Source organism: Scyliorhinus torazame, chromosome 18 (assembly GCF_047496885.1).
Source record: "Scyliorhinus torazame isolate Kashiwa2021f chromosome 18, sScyTor2.1, whole genome shotgun sequence".
Taxonomy (NCBI): domain Eukaryota; kingdom Metazoa; phylum Chordata; class Chondrichthyes; order Carcharhiniformes; family Scyliorhinidae; genus Scyliorhinus; species Scyliorhinus torazame.
The window spans coordinates 15,919,995-15,946,629 of record NC_092724.1 but is presented as its reverse complement, the minus strand read 5'-3'; the positions used below and the strand labels follow the sequence as shown (position 1 = coordinate 15,946,629).

General features: G+C 45.7%; 1 protein-coding gene across 1 annotated transcript; it reads right to left on the bottom strand.

The window, feature by feature from the left end:
- Positions 1–595: 595 nt before the first annotated feature.
- On the bottom strand, positions 596–26,369 carry use1 (unconventional SNARE in the ER 1 homolog (S. cerevisiae)). The gene is made up of 8 exons (XM_072482238.1): positions 26,238–26,369; positions 22,298–22,347; positions 20,024–20,102; positions 18,523–18,675; positions 10,681–10,699; positions 6,001–6,031; positions 4,369–4,528; positions 596–1,235 (listed from the first exon to the last, which is right to left on the bottom strand). The coding sequence occupies exons 1-8, from the start codon at positions 26,337–26,339 to the stop codon at positions 1,053–1,055; spliced, it is 777 nt and encodes a 258-aa protein (XP_072338339.1). The 5' UTR covers positions 26,340–26,369; the 3' UTR covers positions 596–1,052.
- Positions 26,370–26,635: the final 266 nt, after the last annotated feature.

Below are 26,635 nucleotides of genomic sequence, written 5' to 3'. Positions count from 1 at the left end.
CAGCCCCTTTGCACCAGTCACAGCAGCTCCTGGTTCTACTCGATAACTCATCCCAAACAGAGCTTGAACCTGCGACTGTCTAGGTCTGAAAACTATGGCAAAGCCTGCACCTGGGAGAGTCGAGCTTGATAACTCTCATCACACTGTAGATAGACCACAAGTGAAGCTTCATGTCTGAACCATAACAGATCTTTAAATACTCACCGTTTCGTTTTCAAATCCCTCCATGGCTTCACTCCCCCCTACTTCTGTAACCTCTTTCAGCACTCTGTGCTCCTAGAGTTCTGACATTTTGTGCATCACTGATGTAATGGCCTTTAGCCAGCTAGGCCCGGAGCTCTGTGATTCCCTTCCTGAACTTTTCTACCTCCCTTTTCTCCTTCAACACTCTATAAAACATACCTACTTTTTGGTCACCTGTCCTAATATATCTTTACGCAGCTCAGTCTCGAACCCTGGTTGATGATGCTCCAATGAAGCACCAGGGTTTGGATTACTGTGTTAAAGATGCTATATAAATACAGGTTGTTCTCGCCGAATCTCAAAATAGGCCTTGGAACTATTCACGTCAACCTGATTAGCCGTCACACAGATATGTTGCAGATTCATAAGTGTTTTAATAAGTTTTGCAAACATAAGTGAAAATTTGGAAGCCAACTGTAATAAAAGTCCATCATTAAATATATTGTGCTAGGGCAGGGGGAAAAGTTAGCAGTTTTTTTAATCCTGCAAATAAATGTCTGTATGTTTAAATTACTGGTTAATCTTTTGGTCTAAAATCCTTCTCTTGCTGTACGGGTCAGAGGTCCAGTGGATTCAGGGGCAGATCATGCTATGCTTGCCGTCGACATTCCACCCCTCCATTTAAGGCTGTTAACCTCGGCAGCAATGGTGCGCGAGACCATGGGTTCTTCTTCTATCCAGTCTGGAGGAGAGGGAGGGCGACCGGAGAGCTTTTCAAACCCTCCTCCTCCCACTCCTCTCAATGATCTGTGTCTACACGGTGTGGTCCGGACGCGGTGTTGGGGCTGAGGAAATCAGCAGTTCTTTGGTCACCTGAGCTTGGGGAAGATGCGAATGAAGAGGATCATGCTGATGAAGGTGAAACACACCACGACCAGCATCAGCCAGAGCAGCCAGTTGACGGATTTCTTTGTGTGTTGCTCCAGGCGCTCGGACTCCACCTTCAGCTTCTCAAAGTTCTGATCCGCCATCCTCATCGACTGGGTCAGCGTCTGCACACAAACAACATGGGCTCAGGAGTGAATTTCATTGGTTAACGGTATTCTCCGCCACTCCCCCTCCCCTTCCTAACCACTGTAACTTCACCCCTTCCTCCCCCGAAGAGACTAATTATAGCGGGAGGGGGTTCAGAACAACGGACGCTGGCTAGCGTTTACGGTAGTTCACCCGTGCAGCAATGAGTATTAGCAGTCAGTTCAACTGCAAGAGGCCTCACAGCCAAGCCTAATCATGACCTCACACCGACTCCAGGCAAGACTGGTCCATGAATTTAAACTTCCCTAACCGAGGGTTGCAAAAGCTCGCTTGCAGCTTCCCCCGTCCTGGATCAAGCCCAGTTTGACTGGACTGATCTGACCTCTTCACACATCTTCTCTACTCAGTAGTACTGCACTCCTGTGTCTATGTATTTACATTGTAAATGCTTTGACAAAGAGTCATCGGACTCGAAACGTTGGCTCTTTTCTCTCTCTACAGATGCTGCCAGACCTGCTGAGATTTTCCAGCATTTTCTCTTTCGTTTCAGATTCCAGCATCCGCAGTAATTTGCTTTTATTTACATTGTGTATTTATGTATGCCGTATGGTTTTTTTCATGTATGGAATGATCTGTCTGGACTGTACGCAGAACAATACTTTTCACTGTACCTCAGTACACGTGACAATAAACAAATCCAATCCAGTTTCCCCAATCCCGTGACATAATGAGTCACGAGGGAGTTGCTGGTTGCCCAGACAGTGCACATCTCATGAGGCTCTCCATCTCCCCTTACCACATTCACTCAGTGTGCAAGCTTGAGGAGGAGGCAAGAGAATCAAAATATTGACGAAATGGCAAGAGAGATACAAGATTTGGAGAATTCATTTCTGGGGCAAATTCTTTCAGTAATTTAGATCCATTTCAGATTCTCTTTTTAAAATATCGAAAGCAATTCGATGTCCCATCCCCCAGAATCATTCAGCGGTGATGGTGATGTACAGATCATTTGGCATCTGAGTTGCTGTGGCAATGGACACTTTTACATGCATGTTGTGGTCTGGGCTATAGAGTGATGGTAGAGACTCCAATGTTCTTTCCATCATATGACTGGTCAGGAATCTCTCCCACTCTTACCTGCACTCCTTGCTACTGATTCACCAACGAGAGAAAAGACACCAGAGACTCCCTCAAAACCACAGAACAAACATCTACTCCCTCTGCCTCCATCTAATCACCCCTGTTCCAATGGAAAAAAAATACCCTTTTTCCTAACAATAAATGGCATTCCTGGTGTTTTCCTCCTTTATCTTCATCCTATCCTTTTGATTGTAAGTAAATGCGTGCCTGAGAGGGAGACAAGTGTTTACTTCTAATGATAAATTAAATTAATAGTCTTTTAGGTTTCAGCACAGAGATCAAGCACAATGGGCCTATATTCTCTGCAATTTAGAAGAATAAGAGGTAGGGCAGCACGGTGGCGCAGTGGGTTAGCCCTGCTGCCTCACGGCGCCGAGGTCCCAGGTTCGATCCCGGCTCTGGGTCACTGTCCGTGTGGAGTTTGCACATTCTCCCCGTGTTTGCGTGGGTTTCGCCCCCACAACCCTAAGATGTGCAGGGTAGGTGGCTTGGCCACGCTAAATTGCCCCTCGGTTGGAAAAAATGAATTGGGCACTCTAAATTAATAAAAAAAGATTTAAAAAAAAGAATAATAATAAGAGGTTATCTCATTGAAACATGTAAAATTCTTAAGAGGGCTTGACAGAGTAGAAGCTGTCAATGAATATGTTCAAAGCAGGTTCGATAGATTTCTAGATACCAATGACATCTCGGGGTGTGGGGATAGTGCAGGAAGATGGGGCTGTGGTAGAAAATCAACCATGATTTAATAAAATGGCTCAGCAGGTTCAAGGGTCCAAATGGCCTATTCCTGCTCCTATGTTCCCAAGAGGTTGTCTCCAAATGGTCGGAGAATCTAGAACTAGGAGTCATAGTCTCGGGATAAAAGGCGTCAGTGTCATGAATCTGCCTTGCAACAGCAGTAAACAAATTTAACAAAACATAATAGGATGAAATATGTCCAGCAATAGGTAGAAATCTGCCTAGAGACAGCAGGAGACTATTCAAAAGGGCCCATTGATATGCATATCTTCCAATAATGAGACTAGAAGGCCATTTAGATAATAATCAGATGCGAATAGTTTACGGGGAGAAACAATTTAGAGGCGACTGGGAATATCCATGAGGTATACATGGCCAGGATAGAGTGGATGTGAAGAGAATGTTTCCACTTGTAGGAAAAACTAGAAGCAGAGGACACAATCTCAGACTAAAGGGACGATTCTTTAAAACAGAGATGAGGAGGAATTTCTTCAGCCAGAGGGTGGTGAATCTGTGGAACCCTTTGCCGCAGAAGGCGGTGGAGGCCAAATCACGGAGTGTCTTTAAGACGGAGATAGATAGGTTTTTGATCAATAAGGGGATCAGGGAGAATGGGGATCAGAAAAATATCAGCTATGATTGAATGGCGGAGCCCACTCGATGGGCCGAGTAGCCTAATTCTGCTCCCATGCCTTATGATCTTGTATGTTAATGCCTAGTCAAGGAAGTTGATCAAGACAGCTTGATACACAGAAGGCATAATCAAAGATGAACAAAGGTATAATTTACCAAACGCTGAGCAGCCAGGTAGGCAGTTAACATCTAGCAGACTCAGGAAGCAGGCAAGCCAGTTTCCAGCCACCAAGCTGGAAAGCTAGTTTTCCAGCTAGCAGCCTAGAGGTCAGGTTTACCTGAAACAAGCCTCTAGGTTTCAGAGCCAAGACTGCGCAGGAAACCTTTGTTACGGCAGTTTAAGGGGCCTTCCCTGAAGCAGGAAAAGGCTTCCCAGACTTGAGTATCATCCCTGGACTGTGCCATAACTATGAGCTGGTTATTTAATTTGGATGTTGTTTGGGGAAACGAGGTAGGCTTTTACCCCTCACATGCCCCAGCTGAAATCTGCTATCTCAGCAGCGAGTGGGGTTAGAGGCGGTGGGTGATTCGATGTGCTGTTGCCTCATCCTCAGCTGCGGTGTTGGTGCAGTCAGGGCCTCAACCAATGCCGGCCTGCCCCCCCACCCCCGATTCACCCCGACACGTGGCCCCGACCTGGTTGTCCTGTTTGATAACGCTGTGCGCTGCCAGTGTGTTGTTCTTGAGGTTACGGGCCAGGCTCAGCATCTCCTCGGCAAGCCGCTCCTGCATGTTGTGGTGACGATGTAGAACAGCATCCAGGTCAGTGGCAGATTGTTTCTCATCCTCCAGCCCGCTACAAAAAAAACAAGATGGGGGGTGGGGGAAAAGAGTGACAACCGGAGCAAAAATTCAAAATGTAAATGACGTAGCACATTGCAATCAAAGTGTAGTCAGTCTAATCCAGTTTAAATAATTGTTATTGGTGTTACATAAATGGAAGAAAAACGGCCTTGCATTTATATAGCGCCTTTCACAACCTCAGGACCGTGCGAAGGAAGGACTTTTAAAGTGTAGCCACTGTTGTAAATTGTTGAGCCAATTTGTGCTCAGCAAGCTGCTGCAAACAATAATGATAAATGACCCAAATCGGTTTTATTCTTTTTAAAAGTTATGATGATTCAGCGATAAACATCAGAGATAAATTGCAACCCTGGGATTATTTTTTTTAAACATCCGCCTGAGGGGGCAGAGAAGGCTTCGGCTTAACGCCTCATCGAAGGACAGCGCCACCAACAGTGCGGCACTCACTCAATACTGCACTGGAATGTCACTGTAGATTTTGTGCTCAGGTCTCGGGGGTAGGATTTGAACCCACAACCTTGCGACTCAGAGGTGAGGATGCCACTGACTTCAGCCACAACTGGAAATCCAAGCACATGCTCACATTAAATTCCTGTGCCTGCTATTTTAATGGGGCTGTTAACAGGTTAATGTCTGCAGACTAGATATTTAATGAGTGTAAAATGTGTCCCTACGGCAGCATTGCAGATTGTTTTATTAATGTAAATTGGCCACACACCTCTCCTTTGTGATTAACTGCAAATGATTGCAGCATAAACATTAATCTTTCTGCATTAATATCGATGAAGGACGCATTACTGGCAGACAGGACAGGATAGGCATTTGCTTGCTCAACACAGCTCCAAACTGGTGCACCAATATCGCAAGGATTCATCAGATAAAGATGGTAGATGGGAGGGTACAATAACACTTTCCTTTGTGTGGTCTTTAATCTAGGAAAGTGTCCCATGGTGCCTTACACAAGCCTCTAGAATAAAGTCAACACGGAGCCATGTTAAACCGAAGAAGCAACGGCCAAGGAAATGAAGAAAGAGAAAAAGAAAAAAGGAGAGAGAGAAAATCGGAGGAACACCAAGATCTTGGGGAGTTGGGGAAGTTTGTCTGGATAGGGAGGGCGAGACCACGGAAGGATTTGGAAACAAGGGTGAAAACTTCAAAACAAAGTTTTTGCTGCAGTTAAGGCAGTGTGGATCTGCAATCGCTGAGATGAAGGGTGAACAGTGGAATGGTCCAGTCTGGGGGCAGCCCATATTCCGGGAGGCGGAGGAGGCATTGCGTCAGAGAGAGCAGAGGAAGTAAAGGATGAGGGTCAACTGCAGTACCCTCAAACAACAGTGCGCTGCTAACCACAGAGAGGGCCCAGAGCACATTTTCTGCATTCCCAAAATTGTGCATAAGGAAACAAATGAAGATCCTGACTCTGTGACAGACTGTCAAGAATATTTAAAACTTTAAAATCCTCACCTTCGTTTTCTCAATTCAGTAATTTCAGAACCTAAAAAAAAACAAGTAAGACAAAGATATATTTCTTTTAAATCCACCTTGCCTCCTGACTGGAGAATTTCTTTACACAGAACAAGCTATTTTATTGGGAGCCTGCATCCTGTCCTTTAAAAGGGGGAAAATAATAAAATATCTATCAATGGTAACTACTTCCATTTCAATATTATACCAAGCTCAGAAATGTCTCAAAAAGTGTTTCAAAACTTGAATTGAATTGTTCTGATGTGGAAGTAAAAATGCAGCAGTGACTCTGCATATTGGAAGACCCCTCAATACAAACGATGAGATGAATGACCAACTGATCGAGCGAGTTAAGATTGGAACAAGATAAACAGCAAATAACAACAGAGAATTCTGGAAAGACACAGCCAGCCAGTCAGCACCTGTGGAAAATAATGCACAGTTAACATTTCAGGTCGATGATCTTTTCACTGGAGTTGTGAAAAGTTAGAGACTTAACGGGTTTCAAACAAGCACAGAGGAAGGGAAAGGGCGGAGGGGAGGAAAATAACAAAAGGATCCGCGATCAGGTGGAAGACAGAAGAGATTAGCTAACAAAAAGAATAATGGGACAAGAACAAGGGACTGGTCAGGAGAACGTGTAAATTGCAAGAGCAAGACCATTACCAGCATCTACTGACCAAATAAACAGGAGCAGTGGTTATAATTTGTGCAGGTAGTAATGTACGGCCAGTAATATATGCCTGAACTACAAGGAACAGGGTGAAAAAGCCTCGTGTTACCATTCTATCCCCAGAAGACACTACAATACAGCACCGTCTGTGATCAATCCTGGAGCAGAGAAGGAACCGATCGCTGGACTAGGAGGAGAGACTGCAATTATTTGAGCCCGAAGCAGAATGGCGCAGTGGAAGCCTGCTGGGCTCATAGCCCAGAGACCGATGGATCAAAGCTATCCTCGGCTATCCAATAGTGTACCTGCATTTTCTATGGGCAGCACGGTGGTTAGCACTGTTGCTTCACAGCGCCAGGGACTGGGGTTCGGTGCTCGGGTGATTGTCTGCGCGGAGTCTGCACGTTCTCCCCGTGTCTGCGTGGGTTTCCTCCGGGTGCTCCGGTTTCCACCCACAAATCCCAAAAAACGTGTTATTAGGTGAATTGGACATTCTGAATTCTCCCTCTGTGTACCCGAACAGGTGCCGGAATGTGGCGACCAGGGATTTTCACAGTAACTTAATTGCAGTCTTAATGTAAGCCTACTGTGACACTAATAAAGATTATTATTATTATGTGAATCTTAGATTCACAGAAATCAGCAAGTTCCCACCCATGTTCTTGAGATGTGTGGCCAGTTAATCTATTGTTTTCTCCTTGAGGCACACTGGGAGGAATGTGGGATCTGCTCTTAAATCAGACAGCACCCCTGAGGTAGTCGCTGGCAACCTGATCAGGGCTCTGTTCAATGTCTGACCTGGAAGGTGGCACGTTTAACAATGCAGCCCTCCCGCTGGGGCACACAGAAAGTCCAGCTCAGTTTAGGAGGTATGCAGCTTGAGCCCCTTCCCCCTTTGAGCCAGGGAAGAAATGTTACCAATGTATTAATTAGACTGATCTTAAATAATAATAACCATTATTAGTGACACAAGAAAGGGGATCGCACCAAGGGTAAGGCTACTGCTTCCTCGCATTAGATTAGTGCGGTGTTTGCCTTACAGCCACTTGTGTGGCTATCTTTTCACCTCCCTCTCCCCCATCAGTTTTGGTGCCCCCCCTACAAAATAAATGCATTACCACAGTGGGTGAGCACAGATGGGGCAGGGGAGACATGATTTCAATGGGCTTTACTCAATTGCTGACCCTTTGCTAGAAATGTTATTTTTAATTTTCAGGATATCGACATCACCCGAGAAGTTAGGCAGTTGCGAAGGAGTATTGTCACTGGACTCGTAATCCAGAGACCCAGGGTAATGGTCTGCTACTCGGGCTCGAATCCCACCATTGCAGATGTGAAATTTGAACTCAATACAACATAGAATCCCGACAGTGCAGGAGCAGGCCATTCAGCCCATCGAATCTGCACCAACCCTCTGAAAGAGCACTCTCCCTAGGCCCACTCCCCCGCCCCGTCCCCGTAACCCCCGCGCACTGATCGTGGCCAATCCACCTAACCTGCACATCTTTGGACTGTGGGAGGAAACCCACGAAGAGAATGTGCAAACTCCACACAGACCATCTCCCAAGGCTGGAATCGAACCCAAGTCCCTGGCGCTGTGAGGCAGCAGTGCAAATCACTGTGCCACCTCCATCTGAAATTAAAAGTCTCATGATGACCATAAAACCATTGTCAATTGTCATAAAAACCCATCTGGTTCATTAACGTCCTTTAAGGAAGTAAACCTGCCGAGCTTACCTGGTCTGGCCTACATGTGACTCCAGACCGACAACAATGTGGTTGACTCTTGTCCTCTGAAACGGCCCAGCAAGCCATTCAGTTGTATTCAACTGCTACGAAGAAAACACAAAGGAATGAAGCCAGACGGACCATCCTGCATCGACCCAGGCACCAGAGACAACAACTTCAACACTGCAAAGTCCTCCTTACTAACTTCTGGGAGAGCTGTCGCACACAGTAGGCAAGCAACAGCCCGACATAGTCATACTCACAGAACCATACCTTACAGTTAATGTCCCAAACACAGCCATCACCATTCCTGGTACGGCCTGTCTCACCAGCAGGACAGACCCAGCAGGTAGTCTGGGGCTGCTAGACTGGGACTGCGGCAGGTGATGAGGGAACCAACAAGTAGGAAAAACATACTTGGCCTCATCCGCACCATCCTGCCTGCAGCAGATGCATCTGTCCATGACAGTATGGTAGGATTGGCCACCGCACAGTCCTTGTGGAGATGAAGTACCGTCTTCAAATTGAGGATACCCTCCATCGTGTTGTGTGGCACTACCACCGTGCTAAATGGGATGGGCTTCAAACAGGTCTAGCAACTCAAGACTGGTCATCCATGAAGCGCTGTGGGCCATCAGCAGCAGGAGAATTGTACTCAACCACAATCTGTAATGTCATGGCTCAACATATTCCCCGCTCTACCAGTACCACCAAACCAGGGGATCAACCCTGGTTCAATGAGAAGTGCAGGAGAACATGCCAGGAGAAACACCAGGCATACCGAAAAATGACATGTCAACTTGTTGAAGCTACAAGATACTTTTGTGCCAAACAGCATAAGCAGCAAGTAATAGACAGAGCTAAGGAAGATGGTTGTGGTAGTTGGAGGTCAATCATCTCAGCACTAGGGCATCACTGCAGGAGTTCCTCATGGTGGTGTCCTGGCCCAAACATCTTCAGCTGCTTCCTTCCAACATAAGGTCAGATGTGAGGATGTTTGCAGATCACTGCACAATGTTCCGCACCATTCGCACGCAACTCCTCAGATACTGAAGCAGTCCATGTCCAAATGCAGCAAGACCTAGACAATAATCAACCCTGGGCTGACAAGTGGAATGTAACATTTGCATCACACAAGTGGTAGGCAATGACCATCACCAACAAGAAAGAATCTAATCATCTCCCCCTGACATTAAATAGAAATACCATCGCTGAATCCCCCACTATCAGCATCCTGGGTGTTACCATTGAACAGAAACTGGACTGAACGAAGCAGAAAAATATTGTGGCTACCAGGTCAGGTCAAAGGTGAAGAATCCTGTGGCGGGTAACTCACCTGCTGACTCCACAAAGCCTGTCCAACATCTACGAGTCAGGACACAGTGGCAGCGTGTGTAGCATCTACAAGAATGCATTGCAGAAACTCAGCAAGGTTCCTTAGGCAGCACCTTCCAAACTCATGACCACTACCATCTAGAAGGACAAGAGCAGTCGATACCTGGGAACCCCGCCATCTGGAAGCTCCCCTCCAAGTCACTCACCATCCTGACTTGGAAATATATCGCTGTTCCTTCACTGTCGCTGGGTCAAACCCCTGGAATTCCCTCCCTAACAGCACTGTGGGTGTACCTACAGCACAGGGACTGCAGCGGCTCAAGAAGGCAGCTCACCACCACCTTCTGATGGGCAACTAGTGATGGGCACCAAGTACTGACCTAGCCAGAGACACCCACTCCTAGAAATGAAAAAAAAAACCTTACTGGCCATCCCCAGCTGCCCTTAAACAAGGCTCACTCAGTCACTGCATAGGGCAGGTAAGAGTCCAACTCATGTTGACGTGGGACTGGAGTCACATATAATCACACTAGCCAAGGACGGTAGATTTCCTCCCTAAAAGAGGCCATTAGGGAACTAGTTGGGTTTTAACGTCAATCTGACAGCTTCATGATCACTTTCCCTGATCCAGCTTTTTATTTCCAGATTTCTGTCCATTAATTTTGCAATGGGAATTAAAATTCACAGCAGTTCAATTTGAACTCCTGCTCTTTCGGATTATTTGCACAGGCCTCCATTACTAACCCACTAAGTTAACCACTGCACGCTTGCGGCAAACAGGATTAAGAAATCAACATTTTTAAACTCCAAAACTTAAAACAATCCTCTAAAGTACCCAGCATTCATTTGCCAATGTAGCGGCAATGCTTTGAGGCCAGAATGCGATTTAAAAAGGTTAGACTGATCAACAAGCAGGCAAGGGTTAGGATTTGGTATTTACTCACCATCGGAAGACAGGGATGGCTGAAAAACAAGGAGAAATAGGAATAAAATTGGCACAACTCTGTCAACTCACTTGTGCAAAGAACAGAAACACCACTTGCGCTCAGAGCCCAATATCAAACAAAAATTAAATCCCTTTGGCTGCTCTTTCATTATGCTTGGTGTGATTGTGGGCTGCACTCGGCGTGTTTCCTGACTGAGGGATGAAGCATAACTGGTTAATAAGCAATGCAGAGAACACTGAACATTTGCAGGAAGGGAGCACCATATTCAGAGATCTTGTCTTGCGCAAAACAGTTCATTCCTCCTCCCTGCAGAGGGGGCTTGACTCAACTCATTACCTCACCACATGTGGAGATACGAGCATACAAAATAGGAGCAGAGGGAGGCCATTTGGCTCCTCGGACATGCTCCGCCACTCGATAAGATCATAACTGATCTATGGGCAGCACGGTGGCACAGTGGGTTAGCCCTGCTGCCTCACGGCACCGAGGTCCCAGGTTCGATCCCGGCTCTGGGTGACTGTCCATGTGGAGTTTGCACATTCTCCCTGTGTCTGCGTGGGTTTCACCCCCACAACCCAAAAGATGTGCAGGGTAGGTGGACTGGCCACGCTAAATTGCCTCTTAATTGGAAAAAATGAATTGGATACTCTAAATTTTTTTTTAAATGACTGATCTAATATGTGTCGAGTTCCACATTCCCCATCTACCCCCGATAACCACGGATTCCCTTGCCTGACGAAAGTGTATCTACCTCCTCCTTAAAAATATTCAGTGACTCCGCTTCCATCGCTTTCCAGCAGGGGCTGGTTTAGACAGGGCTAAATCGGTGGCTTTGAAAGCAGACCAAAGCAGGCCAGCAGCACGGTTCAATTCCCGTACCAGCCTCCCCGAACAGGGGCCGGAAGGTGGCGACTAGGGGCTTTTCACAGTAACTTCATTTGAAGCCTACTTGTGACAATAAACGATTTTCATTTCATTTTTCACTTCATTTCATTTTTGAGACAGAGTTGCAAAGTCGTACAACCCTCAGAGAAAAAAACCATTGTGCTCATCTCTGTCCTGTAAAGGCGTCCCCTAATTTTAAAACAGTGCCCCCTAATTCTGGACTCACCCACAAGGGGAAACTTCCTTTCAACTTCTTTTCCTCGCAACCTTTGGATGCTGCTGGGGTGCCAACAGGTTAGGGGGGGGGGGGGGGGGGGGCGTGTTGACAGGGTAAATGCTGAAGAGGAGGTTGGCCCTCGTGGGAGAGTCCAGGACCAGGGAGCACAGACTCAAATAAGGGGTCTCCAATTTAAGATAGAGGTGAGGAGGAATTACTTCTCTTTGATGGTCATTAGTGTTTGGAATGGTCTCGTCCATCGAGGCTGGATCAGTGAATATATTCAAGACTGAGTAAAACAGATTTTGATTGACAATAGAGTCAAGAATTGTGGGGCGTTGGAGCCACATCAGATCAGTCATGATATTACTGACGGGTGGAGCAAGCCCGTGAGTTCAAAAGAACCATACTCCTGCTCAGATTCCTTAGGTTCTTAAAGTTATGTACAAATCATGTTCCAATCACAGTAATTCAATTGAAGAGCGGGTCGATCGGAACAAACAAAATGAGTGACTGGAGCTTGAGAACAAGCATGGAGAAGTCAACTTAGCAACAGCTTCAATCACCACCACGTTATCAACGTAATTCAAATGGGGCCCAGGACATTAGGGCAGCACAGTGGCAAGAATTGCTGCCTCACAGAGCCAGGCACCCATGTTCAATTGTGGCCTTGGGTGACTGTCTGTGTGGCGTTCGCACTTTCTCCCAGTGTCTGAGTGGGTTTCCTCCGGGTGCTCCGGTTTCCTCCCACAGTCCAAAGATGTGCAGGTTAGGTGGTTTTGCCATGGTAAATTGCCCCTTAGTGTCCAGAGATGTGCAGGTTAGGTTACGGGAAGTGGGCTCGAGTGGATTGCTCTTTCAGAGGGTCGGCGCAGACTCAATGGGCCGAATGGCTCCCTTCTACACTGTAGGGATTCTATGACAGTGGTGTCAGAAACAGAAAAGTAATCACTTGGGAGTATAGACCGGAGTATTACTGAAAAGGGGTACGGATTGGTTGTCAAGTCAGCTCTGACTGGCTGAGGCGTTGCGGAGCTACAGTCCCCTATGTTATTCTTCAAGTCTGAATAAAGATTGTAGACTTCCAGTTAACACAAATACTTTATTCAATGGGTTTGTTCTGTTTCCAGAGCTTAACTAGATATAATACAGTCAAGAGGTATGACCAGTGAAGCTAAGGTAAGCTGCCTATGCTGAGCTGTCTCTGTCTGCTGCTGCTCACTAGCCCTGTGCTTCTGAAAGAGGCGGATCCTCCCTTGGCTGGACCCTTTATACCCGTCTCTGATGCTGCCCTCTAGTGATGCTGTGGCTGTTACAGCTGTCTATAGTCCCTGGTGTATGTGCAGATGTATGTACAGATGTACAGATCACTACATCCCCCCCCCCCTTTTATTGGACATGTTTTCTAGAGTGGACTCAAGAAAACTGTACATAACAAGTGGTGAGAATATGCAAATCTGCACACTGTGAAAATGATAAAAGTAATACAGAAACAATTAACTGTGTTGTGAGTCCATCGTGAGAAATGCCCATATTCGTCCTGTGCGTGTGTTGAAGTGTCGTTACAAACCTAGAAGGTCGGGTGCCTTACGGCTTCTGCTGGAGCGTGTTAAAGGTGGTAGTAGGGATGATGGTTTGATGTCATCAAGAGTACTGTCTGGCGTTGTGTGGCGAGGAACGTCCTGTGGACAAATAGACTCGGTCAAGTCCAGTGTGGGAAATACTGGCGTTGTAGGTCGAATCTATAATAGATCCCGACGGTTACAGCGAAAAAGTACTTCTGCAAACGATTTGACAATGTAGGACTGCGGTGCCTCCTGCCTGATCACTGTGGCTGACTCAGACCATCCGCCTTCTGGGACCCTGATTCTGATGGTGTCACCTATTGTCAGTGGCTTGAGTCGGATCGCATGTTGATCGTAGCACAGTTTTTGTTTGGAGCATAGTGCCCGCATGTCGTCGAAAACCAGTGCGTTGCCGGTGTCTCGGAATTGCTTTGCTGGTAGGATTGTCCGGATGTCTCTGCTGAAGAGCATTTGCGTTGGTGACAGTCCCGAGCTCAATGGGGTTGCTCGGTACGATAACAGACCTAGGTTGATGTCGGAATGTGACTCGGCTGCTTTGCTGATGAGACGTTTAATGATGTGGACACCTTTTTCCCCTGTTCCATTTGATCGTGGGTAGCGATTCTGTGTCGCACCGTTGTCTGACCTCGACTTTTTCCTGTGTTTGTGGTATTGATTCTGTATGTCATCGTTCGTGAAAGCTGTTTTGCTTGTTTGTTCTGGAGCAGATGTGAATTTGTGAGATTCTTTATCATGCCATGGCATGTTTATAGTCTTGTCATTGTTTCGCAGTGTGCTGAAATCCTGAAGGTTTTGGCTCCAGAAGAGGAGTCCTTCACGTGCAGAGCTGTACCATGTTGTACAGGTTGTTGTTTCATTGTTGTTGTTTGTCTTTGTTGTTGTCATTTTTGTTGTTCTTTTTGTCGCGCTTGTTGATTCTGTTTTCGCTTTTATTCTTGTTCTTTTTCTTGTCGTGCTTGTAGTTTCTGGGGTGCTTCTTGTTGCTTTTGTCGTTCTTGTTGCGCTGCATGTTGTTTTTGTTGTTGCTGTTTCTGCTGTGGTTCTTGCGGTTTTTGTTGTTCTTGTTGCGCTCAATGAGTGTGCCATGTGGGTGATTTGAGTCATTGTCACAGTTATCGGTGTCAGTGTCCTTTGTGGTATCTGCTACATTGAGCGTATCTTCTTGAGAATTGTGAGAATGATCTGATGTTGGTGACATCAATCATTTGTGGTGGATTCGATTCCTCTTCTTTGCTTACTTGGTACTCCGCTTCTAGAGTCATTTCTGGTTCACTTGAATCATCATTGATTTCTTGGTACTCCTCTTTTGGAGTCATTTCAGGTTCACTTGAATCATCATTGATTTCTTGGTACTCCTCTTTTGGAGTCATTTCAGGTTCACTTGAATCATCTGTGATCTCTTTGTGCTCCTTTTCAGGAGTCAAAATCTTCAAGATTTCTATTGACGTGGTCTCTCTGGACTCATGGGTGGCCATCCTCTGATTATTGAGTGCTGTGCAGACGAGCTGAGATATGTCAGTCTCGCTGTGATCCTGCTCATCCGGTATGGGAATTGTGATTTCTTCGAGACTTGTCTCACATTCAGTGGGGAGGCATTCAGTGTCTTCTTCTGGTGGCTCAAATAAGCTTGATAGATCTTCATGGTCTTGTACAAGCATGGCATTCGCTATGGAGTATTTGCTTGCTTCCATATTTGAGTCTGTGGAGGCTTGCGTCACTCTCTTTGTGGAGGCTTGCGTCGCTCTCTTTGTGGAGTCCTTCGTCGCTCTCTCTGTGGAGTCCTTCATCGCTCTCTGTGGAGTGGTGCAGTGTTCTCGCTGTAGAGTCGATCTGTGCTCTCTCAACGGAGTCTTTGTGTGTTCTCTGTGTGGCGTCGTCTTCGTTTTGGGTATTGCTGTCATCCAATGTACCGCCGATCTGCCATGGCACCATGGTATTGGATTCATCTACCATGAGAAGAGTCGTATTGAACTTTTCAACCGTGTTGCTGATGCTGTGATCAGGATCTCTGAATAACTCAGCCACGTCTGAGCAGTATTGTGTGTATTGTTCATTGGACAAATCATCGCTTTTTGTTTCGGACTTGTGATCGTTCTCTTCATGTTCAATGAACAAATCATCTTCTTGTGTGGAGGCTGGGACCCTTCATGGTGCGTGGACCACTCTCTGTTTCTTGGCGTTAGGCCGCAGCATAATTCGGCACTCACGAGTCGGGATGCTATATAAGCTGGACTGAAGATTCCCCATTCCGAAGAACTCATCGTCGGGGTCTTCACGGTACAACACCTCTAGTTGCGGTTCGGATTTGGAACTGGGGTAGCCATCTCACAAGATGAAATCTTCGTCTGAGTCGTAGTCTACAAGGACCATATCATCTTCTAGGGCGGTGCTAACTTTTTGTTCCAGGGTGTTGTGAAAGTTATTTTCAACTGCTGGTGTAAGTTCGGGCATTGTTCTGACTTTTGAGGCAAGAAAATTGGGTTTTGCAACTTTAAATTTCTTTTTGCTCATTTTCGTGCATTTCCCTTTTAAGTGGGCGTGGTCCTGGTCCTCTGACGTCATGGCGCGCGTGACATCATGCGTAGGACTCGATTGCCCATGCGCACATCGAGTTTCCTGTACTGTGCCCTCTTTTCGCAACTGAACATGTGCGGCTCCTTTCTCAAGATGGCTGCCGCTCAGAACCTCCATCTTTCTCTGATTCAACCCGGCCTCCGCCTCGTGGTGAGTGTTCGCGCCATTTTTACCAATTCTGTTTTCTAAATGATGATTCTGTGTTTATAGAGACTCAAAGTGCTGATTTTGTTTTTGTTCATAAGCAAGGCATTTTTGTATAGCGATTTCTAGAGTTAGATACTTATTTTGTGAAAGTTCTTCCCTCAAAATGTTATCAGATAGCCCAGAAATTAATTGATGCATTATCACAGTGTCTCTGAAATCAGCATAATCACAGCCTTGTGGTATTAACTTGAGATTTGTAATAAAATCAGAGATGGGCCCTCCGGTTCTCTGACAAGAGTTAAATCTTTCCAGCATCTCACTGGACTGACTGTTAGTGTTCAGCAAATTTTTTGAGTATAACGTCTACTTTGGTGTTGTCCTCACCTTCTAAGTAATTAAAGCAATTATAGATTTCTCTAGCTTCATGCCCTCCTGTTGAGAGTAGTAGGGCTATTTTTGTTGCGTCAGAGGCAGTGCTTAAATCATTAGCTGTGATAAATATTTGGAACAGCTGTTCAAACATTTTCCAGTTATAACTTAAATTACCGGTTGTTTCCAGCTGCCATGGAGTTCCAATAAGTTCCATCGAATCAGTTAGTCGTCGAGGATCAATTTGCTGCGAAGTCTTCCACAGTCGAATATCCGGTTTAAGTTTTTCTTCTCTTGCTGGTGTCTAGCTAGCTGTCTGAAATCACTCCTGGTATCATATGTTATTCTCTAAGTCTGAATAAAGATTGTAGACTTCCAGTTAACACAAATACTTTATTCAATGGGTTGGTTCTGTTTCCAGAGCTCAACTAGATATAATACTCAAGAGGTATGACCAGTGAAGTTAAGGTAAACTGCCTATGCTGAGCTGTCTGCTGCTGCTCACTAGACTTGTGCTTCTGAAAGAGGCAGATCCTCCCTTGGGCTGGACCCTTTATACCCGTCTCTGATGCTGCCCTCTAGTGATGCTGTGGCTGTTACATCTGTCTGTAGTCCCTGGTGTATGTGCATATGTATGTACAGATGACTACATCCCCCATGCTTTTGTTGTTTTGAAAAGGGTTCTATGTCTGGACATGTTCCTATTGCCTGCAGAGTACAGGAGGACCGTGCATAAGAATATATATAACTTCCAGCAAGAACAAGTAAGTTACATTAAGACTGACTGATCATCTTAAATTGGTTGTTAGTGTAATTGTTAGCACACTAAGGATTGTTCGGCAAGTGCTGCCCAATCACGGAATCACATCTAACATTAGACATGATGTTTTGAGTTTTGCTAGCGCAGGTTGGCTGAGTACGGTTAACACTCTGTCTATGTCACTGTTTGCAATAGTCAAGACGACTGACCGTACTCAACTAACAGGCTCTTAATGTATCCCCTTTTCTCACACAGTATAAATTGTTGTTCCCTTTGAAATTTGGCATTCTTGCGTTTGTCCTGCAAGACAAAAAGCTTTGACGGCAAGTTTCTTTTTCAGCAATAAACGTAAAAGTCTTGCACGTGTTGCCAGAGGCCCGAGGTTGGCAGGGTGTAAAGTAAGATTTACCCTGCAACTGACCATATTGCGATGAACGCTATGTGTCTGCAACAAACTCTCCTGGGCAACAAAGGTGAGCTGCTCAGTCCCTTGAGCCTATGCTACTATTCAATTGGATCATGATCTGTCTCAGGACTCCATTTACACAGATCTGTAGAACCCAGTGCTACAGGCTTGTATGTCGCACCTATAACCTGGGTCAGGACAAGCAACAGTTCACAAATAAAAACAAGAGAATTGTTAGCAGGATTTCACGCTCATGCAACCGGCATAAATGGGGTTACCTACCCTTCAGGATTGACCTGGTCTCTCCAGGGATTAAATATTAATCTCCTGAACACTGCTGCAATTGACATTGGGAGAAAACTCATGGAGCTCTTCAAAATATGTGTTTCTTATATTTTCTTTAAATAATTTGTGAACCAGCTACACTTTTTTTATTTTAGTTTTAAAAAGTCTCTTTTACTGGGATGGGTCAATTGAAGGCAGGGACTTATGTGACGCAACCTCTAGAAATGCATCCCCACCAGTGTTATAGAATGTAGAAGGAGATCATTCGGCCCATCGAATCTGCACCGACCCTTGGAAAGAGCACCATCCACACCTCCACCCTATCCCCATAACCCAGTAACACCACCTAACCTTTTTGGGCACTAAGAGCAATTTAGCGTGGCCAATCCACCTAGCCTGCACATCTTTGGACTGTGGGAGGAAACCGGAGCACCTGGAGGAAACCCACGCAGACACGGGAGAACGTGCAGACTCCACACAGACAGTGACCCAAGCCGGGAATCGAACCTGGGACCCTTGAGCTGTGAAGCAACAGTGCTAACCACTGTGCTACCATGCTGCCCCCAGTTGGCAACTGTAAATGTAGTGGAAAACTGGACCGCACACTCACCAGGTTGAGGAGTTCACTCCTCATTTCCCCCGTGTATCGGGCTTTCGCCTGGAGGTGGACTGTCTGGGTGGCGGATATCCTCTCCTTTCCTGTTGTCGAGGTCCTCCCAGGAGCCAAAAACTGATTGGCCAGAGCCTTCTCGGTAGGGTTAGTCTGGAAACCAAAAAATGGAATAAAGTTAGTGAACGGATTCCACTACGCTTTAAACAGGAATGGGAGTGAGGAATTGCAAAACATACGGTACCCGGTTCACGGAGGGATAACTATTAGTCAGGAAACCGTCACAAACTCCCCTATCCTTCTTCAAAAAAAAAAAGTGCCACAGGATCCTTTACATTCTTCTAAGAGGACAAATGGAGTTTAACAACTCATTAACTTTGTAAAAAAAAGTTTATAAACCACTTGTGGTGGTGGGGGGGGGGGGGGGGGGGGGGGGGGGGGGCTGCACGGTGGCGCGGTGGGTAGCCCTGTTGCCTCACGGCGCCGAGGTCCCAGGTTCGGTCCCGGCTCTGGGTCACTGTCCGTGAGGACTTTGCACATTCTCCCCGTGTCTGCGTGGGTTTCGCCCCCACAACCCAAAGATGTGCAGTGTAGGTGGCTTGGCCACGCTAAATTGCCCCTTAATTGGGAAAAATGAATTGGGTACTCTAAATTAGAAAAAAAAATTAAATTTAAAAAGTAAACCACGGAGCAGGTTTGCCATGCAGGGGTTCTTGTAGGTATTCATCTTTGTACACCCCATAAATACTCCGTGTCACCTCATCCTGGAAGATCAATGAGAGGTCCTCACTTGCAGGATGTGAAACCAGGACCGCCGGTACAGTCTCACTGGAAGAGGCTCGTTCCATCACACCAAATCTAAAATATTCTATGTTGCTCTCTCACAATCTGTTACGCGAAGACTCCTCTACCTTTGAATATACAGGATGATGGGAGACATCCACTTAGTCCACCCCAGGATAGAAAGTACCAAGCATTTTAATTTTTAAATTTTTTTATTCGTTCTTGGGATGTGGGTGTTGCCGGCTGGGCCAGCGTTTGTTGCCCATCCCTAATTGCCTTTGAACTGAGTGGCTTGCTTGGCCATTTCAGTGGGGGGCAGTTAAGAGTCAACCGCATCGCCGTGTGGGTCTGGAATCATGTGTAGGCCAGACCGGGTAAGGACGGCAGATTTCCTTCCCTGAAGGACATTAGTGAACCAGGTGGGTTTTTACAACAATCGGCAATGGTTTCATTTGAATTAGAAATGAAAATCAGGGGCGGCACGGTGGTTAGTGCTGCTGCCTCACGGCGCCGAGGTCCCAGGTTCGATCCCGGCTCTGGGTCACTGTCCCGTGTGGAGTTTGCACATTCTCCCCGTGTCTGCGTGGGTTTCACCCCACAACCCAAAAGATGCGCAGGGTAGGTGGATTGGCCACGCTAAATTGCCCCTTAATTGGAAAAAATGAATTGGGCACTCTAAATTTATATTTAAAAAAAAAGAAAACCAGGTTGCTCCTACCAGTTTCTCAGCCTCCAAAAGTCCTTTCAAGAATTCCACTTTACGGGTAAATTCATTTAGAACCTCAGGGGCGGGTTTGCTGCAGACAAAAGAAACATCATTAGCTTCAGAGTCCAATAGCATACATTTATATAGCACCTTTAACAGAGTAAAATATTCTGTTATGAAACTGGGACTTTCCATGGTAGTTATGTTCGAAATGTTTCCTTCAATTTAAGGTGAAGTAGAATGCTCTGAATAGAGGGATATTAACTTTGCCTGGAGGAAGGCCGCTTAATCTGCTTGTCATGGGGAAAGGTGCCCAAACCTATCAAAAATTAAGTCGGCAGGTTTCACACCTCGACAGAAAGAGGGACAGTACATTTTTGGACACAAAGGCACATTGAGAGAGAGAAAAACAGAGGAATTACTGCACATTGGGTCAATTCTAAAGATAATAAAGGGCAGGTCTAGCTGAGGGCACACTGTCAACCGAAGATCAGTCAAAAAATCAGTTCAAGATTCCAAGGGCTTAGTTTCCACTGATTCTATTGACACAGAATTCCTGACCTGAGTATCAGAACCGCATCCTTTCACTTCTGCCAAAGCTAAGAAAGCAAGGGGGAGCCGTCTTATCAAATAAAAAAAAAAGACCCTGACACTGAAAAACACATCGCATGAACTCAGGAGCTCACAAAATGCTTTGCGCCTCATTATATCTCTCACAAATCTGTCAAAAGCACTTTACATGCAAGGAATCCCTTGTGAGTGTTGTGGATGAATCAGACAAACACAGTCTTATTTTTGTACAGGCAACATCCCACAAGCAGCAACACAACAGGAAAAAAAAATTCAGCCCCACGACAAGACTGCTCCACCATTCGACTGGATCATGGCTGAGATTCTACCTCAATGCCATTTTCCCAACTATCCCTTGATGTCTTTAATTTATTGATCTCTATCTTGCTTCCACAGCCCTCTGGGGTACAGAATGCCAGAGATTCACCAGCCCTTAACCCGTTTATTGGTTACCATATTAATTGGACAAACCGTGCTCTTTTTGAATATCTTTACCGCCCACCTGAATTGGCAAACAGGGCCAAAGTTCAACTTCCCACAGGACAGACAGTACCGCTGTCAGTGTGGCACCCCCTCAGTATAGATAGGGCAGCACGGTGGCACAGTGGTTAGCATTGCTGCCTCACGGCGTTGAGGTCCCAGGTTCGAATCCCGGCCCTGGGTCACTGTCCGTGTGGAGTTTGCACATTCTCCCAATGTTTGCGTGGGTTTCCCCCCCCACAACCCAATGATGTGCAGGGTAGGTGGATTGGTCACACTAAATTTCCCCTTAATTGGAAAAAATGAATTGGGTACTCTAAATTTTTTTTAAAGTATAGTCTCTGCCCCTTCTACCCTCTGCATTTAGCACCAGCAGCTGCCTGTAATCAGGTGTGGAGCTCGGATTGTCTGACATATGCTCCGTATTCAGGGTATGAGACTACAGCATTAATCTAATGTCAGACCTAGTCTTCAATTAAAATGTCATGTATTAATATAGGCTGCCGGGCACAGAGTTTGCACATTGACCTGTATACAGCCTCGATTTGTGAGATTTGAACTGGCTCGAATGCTAAATGATCTGCGCCTGCTCCCAAGTCCTCTGTGCCTGTAGAAAAGGGAGAGTCAAGGGTTATGGGAAAGGGTGGGGTGGGAGAGACAAGAAGACCGAATTGAGACCACAACCAAATCATGTACGATCCCACTAAATGGTGTAGTGGTCTCAAAGGGCTGAATCCTCTGCTCCTAAGTCCTCTGTTTCTAACTGCTTATCATCACCACAGGAGTCGATCACAAGGCTGCAAGCTATTACACATTAAACACACCAACTATTTCAGACAGTTCACCAAGTGATTACCTGTTTAAAAGGCCCTGGTGATTTCAGTTCAAATCAGGTTAAAGCTCAATGTGATTTTGGATGCAACTGAAGGTAGGAACGCCACCTGCTAAGTAAAGGTTGCCACTTTGGTTTAACCTTCCACTGCGTATAGAAGATAGATCACAGTAATAACAGCTTGCCAGCTATAAGCAGTGAGGACCTTGCTGTAGTAAAAGTGTCTGGAGTGCGGTTTGTATCCACAACCTTCTGACTTAGAGCAAGAGTGCTATACCACTTTTTAAAATTTTTGTTTAAAACCTGGTTTTGCACATTTACTGTTTACATCACATCTCTGCAAGGGATGGAAGTCTTTACACTGACAAAGGTTGCAGCTGAAACCAATTGTTAAAGGACTTTACCTGACGTGTTTCTTCAATTCAACCAACATTTCCTGAAGAGCACCTACATACTGGAGAAAATCCACAAAGAACAACTATTAGCAGCAAGTAACATTTTAAACCTGACTTAATTCAAGGTCTTGCTTCTACTTTTAAGCTCGCTTGTATTTGTTGGCAGGATGTGGGGGGTCACTGGGGAGGCCTTTGTTTATTATCCATCCCCCATTGCCCTTCAATTGAATGGCTTGCTCGGGGATTTCAGAGGGGCACTTAAGAGTCAACCACATTACTATGTCTGGTCTGGAGTCACATGTAGACCACACCAGATAAGGGCAGAGATTTCCTTCTCTGAAGGATATTAGTGAATCAGATGGGTTTTTACGACAATCCGCGCTCGTTGTCGTGGACACCATTACAGGAGCTTTATATTCAATTGAATTTAAATTCCACCAGCTGCTGTGGTGGGATTTGAAGCCGGGTCTCTGGCCTCCAATCCAGTGACAATACCACTACGACATCATGTCCCCTTCGACAAGTAATTAGCCCGGGCTTTAGTCCAATGACGTCACCACAATGCCACCACCCCCACCTGGACACAGATTCTCACGAAAACTAGAACAATAACAAAATAGAGTCGCAACAAAAAATTCTGGCACTGAATGAATAAAGCCCCTGGTTTCAGGGTAACTGATCACACACAGCAATGATGCCAGTGGTGACTTGGTATATCCAGCACCATGATCACATCTTCAGGGTCATGCCAAAGTGTTTCACAACCAATAAATTACTTCTAGGCACCAGGCACTGTTGCCAATAAGGAAACACAGCTATAATTTGCACAAAGATTCCACAAACAACGAACAGCCAGGCGATCTATTATATGGGTGGAATGTGAGCCATGTCACCAAGAACAAAAAAACCCTACTCTTCTCCAAAGCTTGCCGTGGGATCTTTCACACCCACCTGAAAGACACGCAGGGCTCCCGTTTTCCAAAAGACGGCCACAACAGTCCAATGCTCTTTCAATGCTGCCCTGAAGTGCCTGCCTAGATTATGCTCCAAATGTCGAGAATGGGGCTTGAACCTCCTGATTTAGGGGGCATGATTCTATCAATCAACCAAGGCTGCCACTTAGAACATTCTCTCGTGAGCAGATCAACCAAGGTGAACTACAACTCACCTGGGAGAAAACCCCCACCCGAGGATCATATAGGGGGCCACTGAGGGTTGGGGAATGTCACTCCACTTTGTAAGAACACTTCATCTCAATTCTAGTGTCCCAGAGTGCATGTCGAATCATATTTTCCATTCATTTTATAAAATAAATTCAGAGTATCCAATTCCTTTTTTTTCCCAATTAAGAGGCAATTTAGCGTGGCCAATCCACCTACACTGCACAACTTTTTGTTTGTGGGGGTGAGACCCACGCAGGCATGGGGAGAATGTACAAACTCCACACGGACAGTGACCCGGGGCCAGGATCGAACCTGGGCCCTCAGCGCCATGAGCAGTGCAGACATATTTTCCATTATTAACAAGTTACTTTCTTCTTTTCTTCAATTAATCACACCACTTTTCCCTCATTCTATTTAAAACCTACCCAAGCCACAATCCGGATGTGAAATCGTGCCTCATTTGCTACTGTCCCACATATCATGTGTCAGATGAGAGTGCCTTTATGAAATAGGTGTTTAAGCAATGTACCTTTAAGAAATGCAGTGATGTCAGAGTGTGGGTGGAGTTGGGCTTTAGATCAGCCATTTTGCAGTTTTTAGTTTCAGTTTGAAAAGAGCTTGTGTGTGTCTGTGTTTGCCGTGAGCTGGATCTGCTGTGATCTCTGCCATGAAAGACTAGCTCTGGATCATTTGGGTGATTTAAACTCATAATAGTAATGCCTTTAACCTGATGTGTTTCTGTTTAAAGGTGTTAAGCCTCTCTTGGATGTTGAAAGGAATAACGGAAGGATTATTTAGTGTTGTATTATTTTCGGGGTTATCTTTGAAGTAAGGGGTGTTAAGTGATCCAATGTTTATTTAAAAGGGTTAAGTTGAGTTCATAGAATAAACAGTGTTGTGGGTTTAAAAATCCACGTGTCCATAATTGTAACCCACACCTGGAGAACAAGCCGTGTGCTTGGAAAAGCAACAACAGCATTAAAGGGGGAGGTTGGTTGAACTCCATGATACATTTTGGGGTTCTGAAAACGCCTCTCCCATAACACATGTTCCTACTCCCAAGTGAAGAAATTAAGGATCCTTGGTTTATAGCAAAAACTCAGAATTTCTACGGCCAGTTCTTCAATTAGGGAATTGGCTGGTGACGAATTGAACAAACGAATGTGATATAAAATAGTTAGTTCAAATATTAGTTACAATAATGTAGATGTGAGCCAGTCAGATAGTAGTGAGTTCACAAACAAAGGACAGTGATTCAGAAAGCATGGCAAGGATGGGGAAAAGGATGCTGGGTAACAAGAGGCCCAGGGTTAAGGAATGCGAAGTGAGCCAATCAGGATATATGGCCAGGTCAGGAGGTGTATAGGATGACCTATGGGAATCTTGTATGTGAAACTTGATGCCATTTGAATGAGATTTATAAAGATTTCTTTGTCTCCGATAGCATTCGGTTCTGGAGCTCCAGGAGACCGCTTGTGTGGTCTGAATCTCTGTGGAGCGAGTCAGCCTTGCAAGTTGGTTAAAAATAAATAAAACTATACCTACAAATCCATCTAGAGTTTTATTGAGGCCAGACTGACGGGTAAAGAATTCAATATTGTCACTGGGATGATCCAAAGCAATGAAAATCAACATGGGCCACTGATATCACTGAACATTTTCAGAAACTGGAGTCCAGACAGTTCTCAAACACTCTCTGAACAGTCTCTCCTTCAAGCTACCCAAGGCTGCCCGTAGTCATGTTATGTCACATACAGCCAAAAACTATGCTCAGCAAGCATTCGCAAAATGACTATGAAAAATCCTCGAAGGATCAGGACACCCCACTAGGATTAAAGGAATGTAATAGAAAGAGAAAATAGGAGCGGGGGAGGACGTTTGAGCCAGCTCCGTCGTTTATTACGATCATCCAACTCAATAGCCTAATGCCACCTTCCCCGTAAATCCTATTCATCCAACTCAATAGCCTAATGCCACCTTCCCCGTAAATCCTATAGCACCAAATATTTCAATAGATCCAGCCCAATTTTCTGGAAATCAATGTTTCCCATAAATCTACTTTTCCTATTTCCCATAGCAGTGAAGGCAATGACCAGCGGACAGAGGGTTAAAGTAATTGGTGGATTAAAGGAGGATTGTGGTATTGTCTGGAACTCACCGCCTTAAACGGTGGTAGAGGCAGAAAGCCTCATTGCATTTCAAAACATTTGGGAGATGTACTTGGTGCCAGATCAACAGGTAGAGGCTTTTCACAGTAACTTCATTTGAAGCCTACTTGTGTCAATAAGCGATTTTCATTTCATTTCACCTCGGTACACGTTGACAATAAATCAAATCCAATAGTTCAAGGAGACCCCAACACCTTCTCCTCAGTAATTAAAATGTGAGCAAGAAACACTGGACTTGTCAATGATGCCCAGATCCATGAATGAATGAAACACATACAATGTCCTGCCTGGGCTTGCACCTGACAACAGACCACAACTCAATTGAGGACATGGGGGTTTCAGATACCCACACCACAGACAGAGCCGACTAGTGGCCCAGGGCCTGCAATTACACCGTGACAGTTGACATAGCAAAACTGAATTGAGACATGGAGGAATACGGAGACAAAACGATAGGCGCTTGGAGGCAGGAAATGCCAACTGCGAGAAACATTCCCACCGCCGTCCCGGTGTTGCTGAGGAGAAGCTGCAGGAAATGTTCCGCGGCAGCTCCTGTGACGTGGCACCGGCCTCAGGCCCGAGATTTAACCTCAATTTCCAGCCGGCGTCCCCCGGTACCTTGTCCAGCCGCCAGTCCTTCGCCTCCCTCTTTTCCGCCGCCATCGTCTCGCATCTCACCAACAGCCGCAAGAAATTCTTCTCCAACCTGGAGGTCGCCATCTTTGCGGCGCCGGCTTCCGGTGCACGGCTATTCGAAACGTCACTTCCGGTGGGGATGGCGAGCCATCTTTCATACTGGCGCAAAATTAGAAACAAAGAGAATCCGCGGCAAGATGGTCCACACTGTCAAAATCATCCAGGAACAGCGCCACCGAGCATCTCGGCGCTCCTGGTCACCTTAAAGCTGTGAATATTTGCTTTTGATTGCATTTGGGTCAAATCCCCATCTGTTTCATTGTGCTCACAAAAACGATGTTCTATGTTTTCATTAAATTGTTCCTCCTGTTAAAACATAT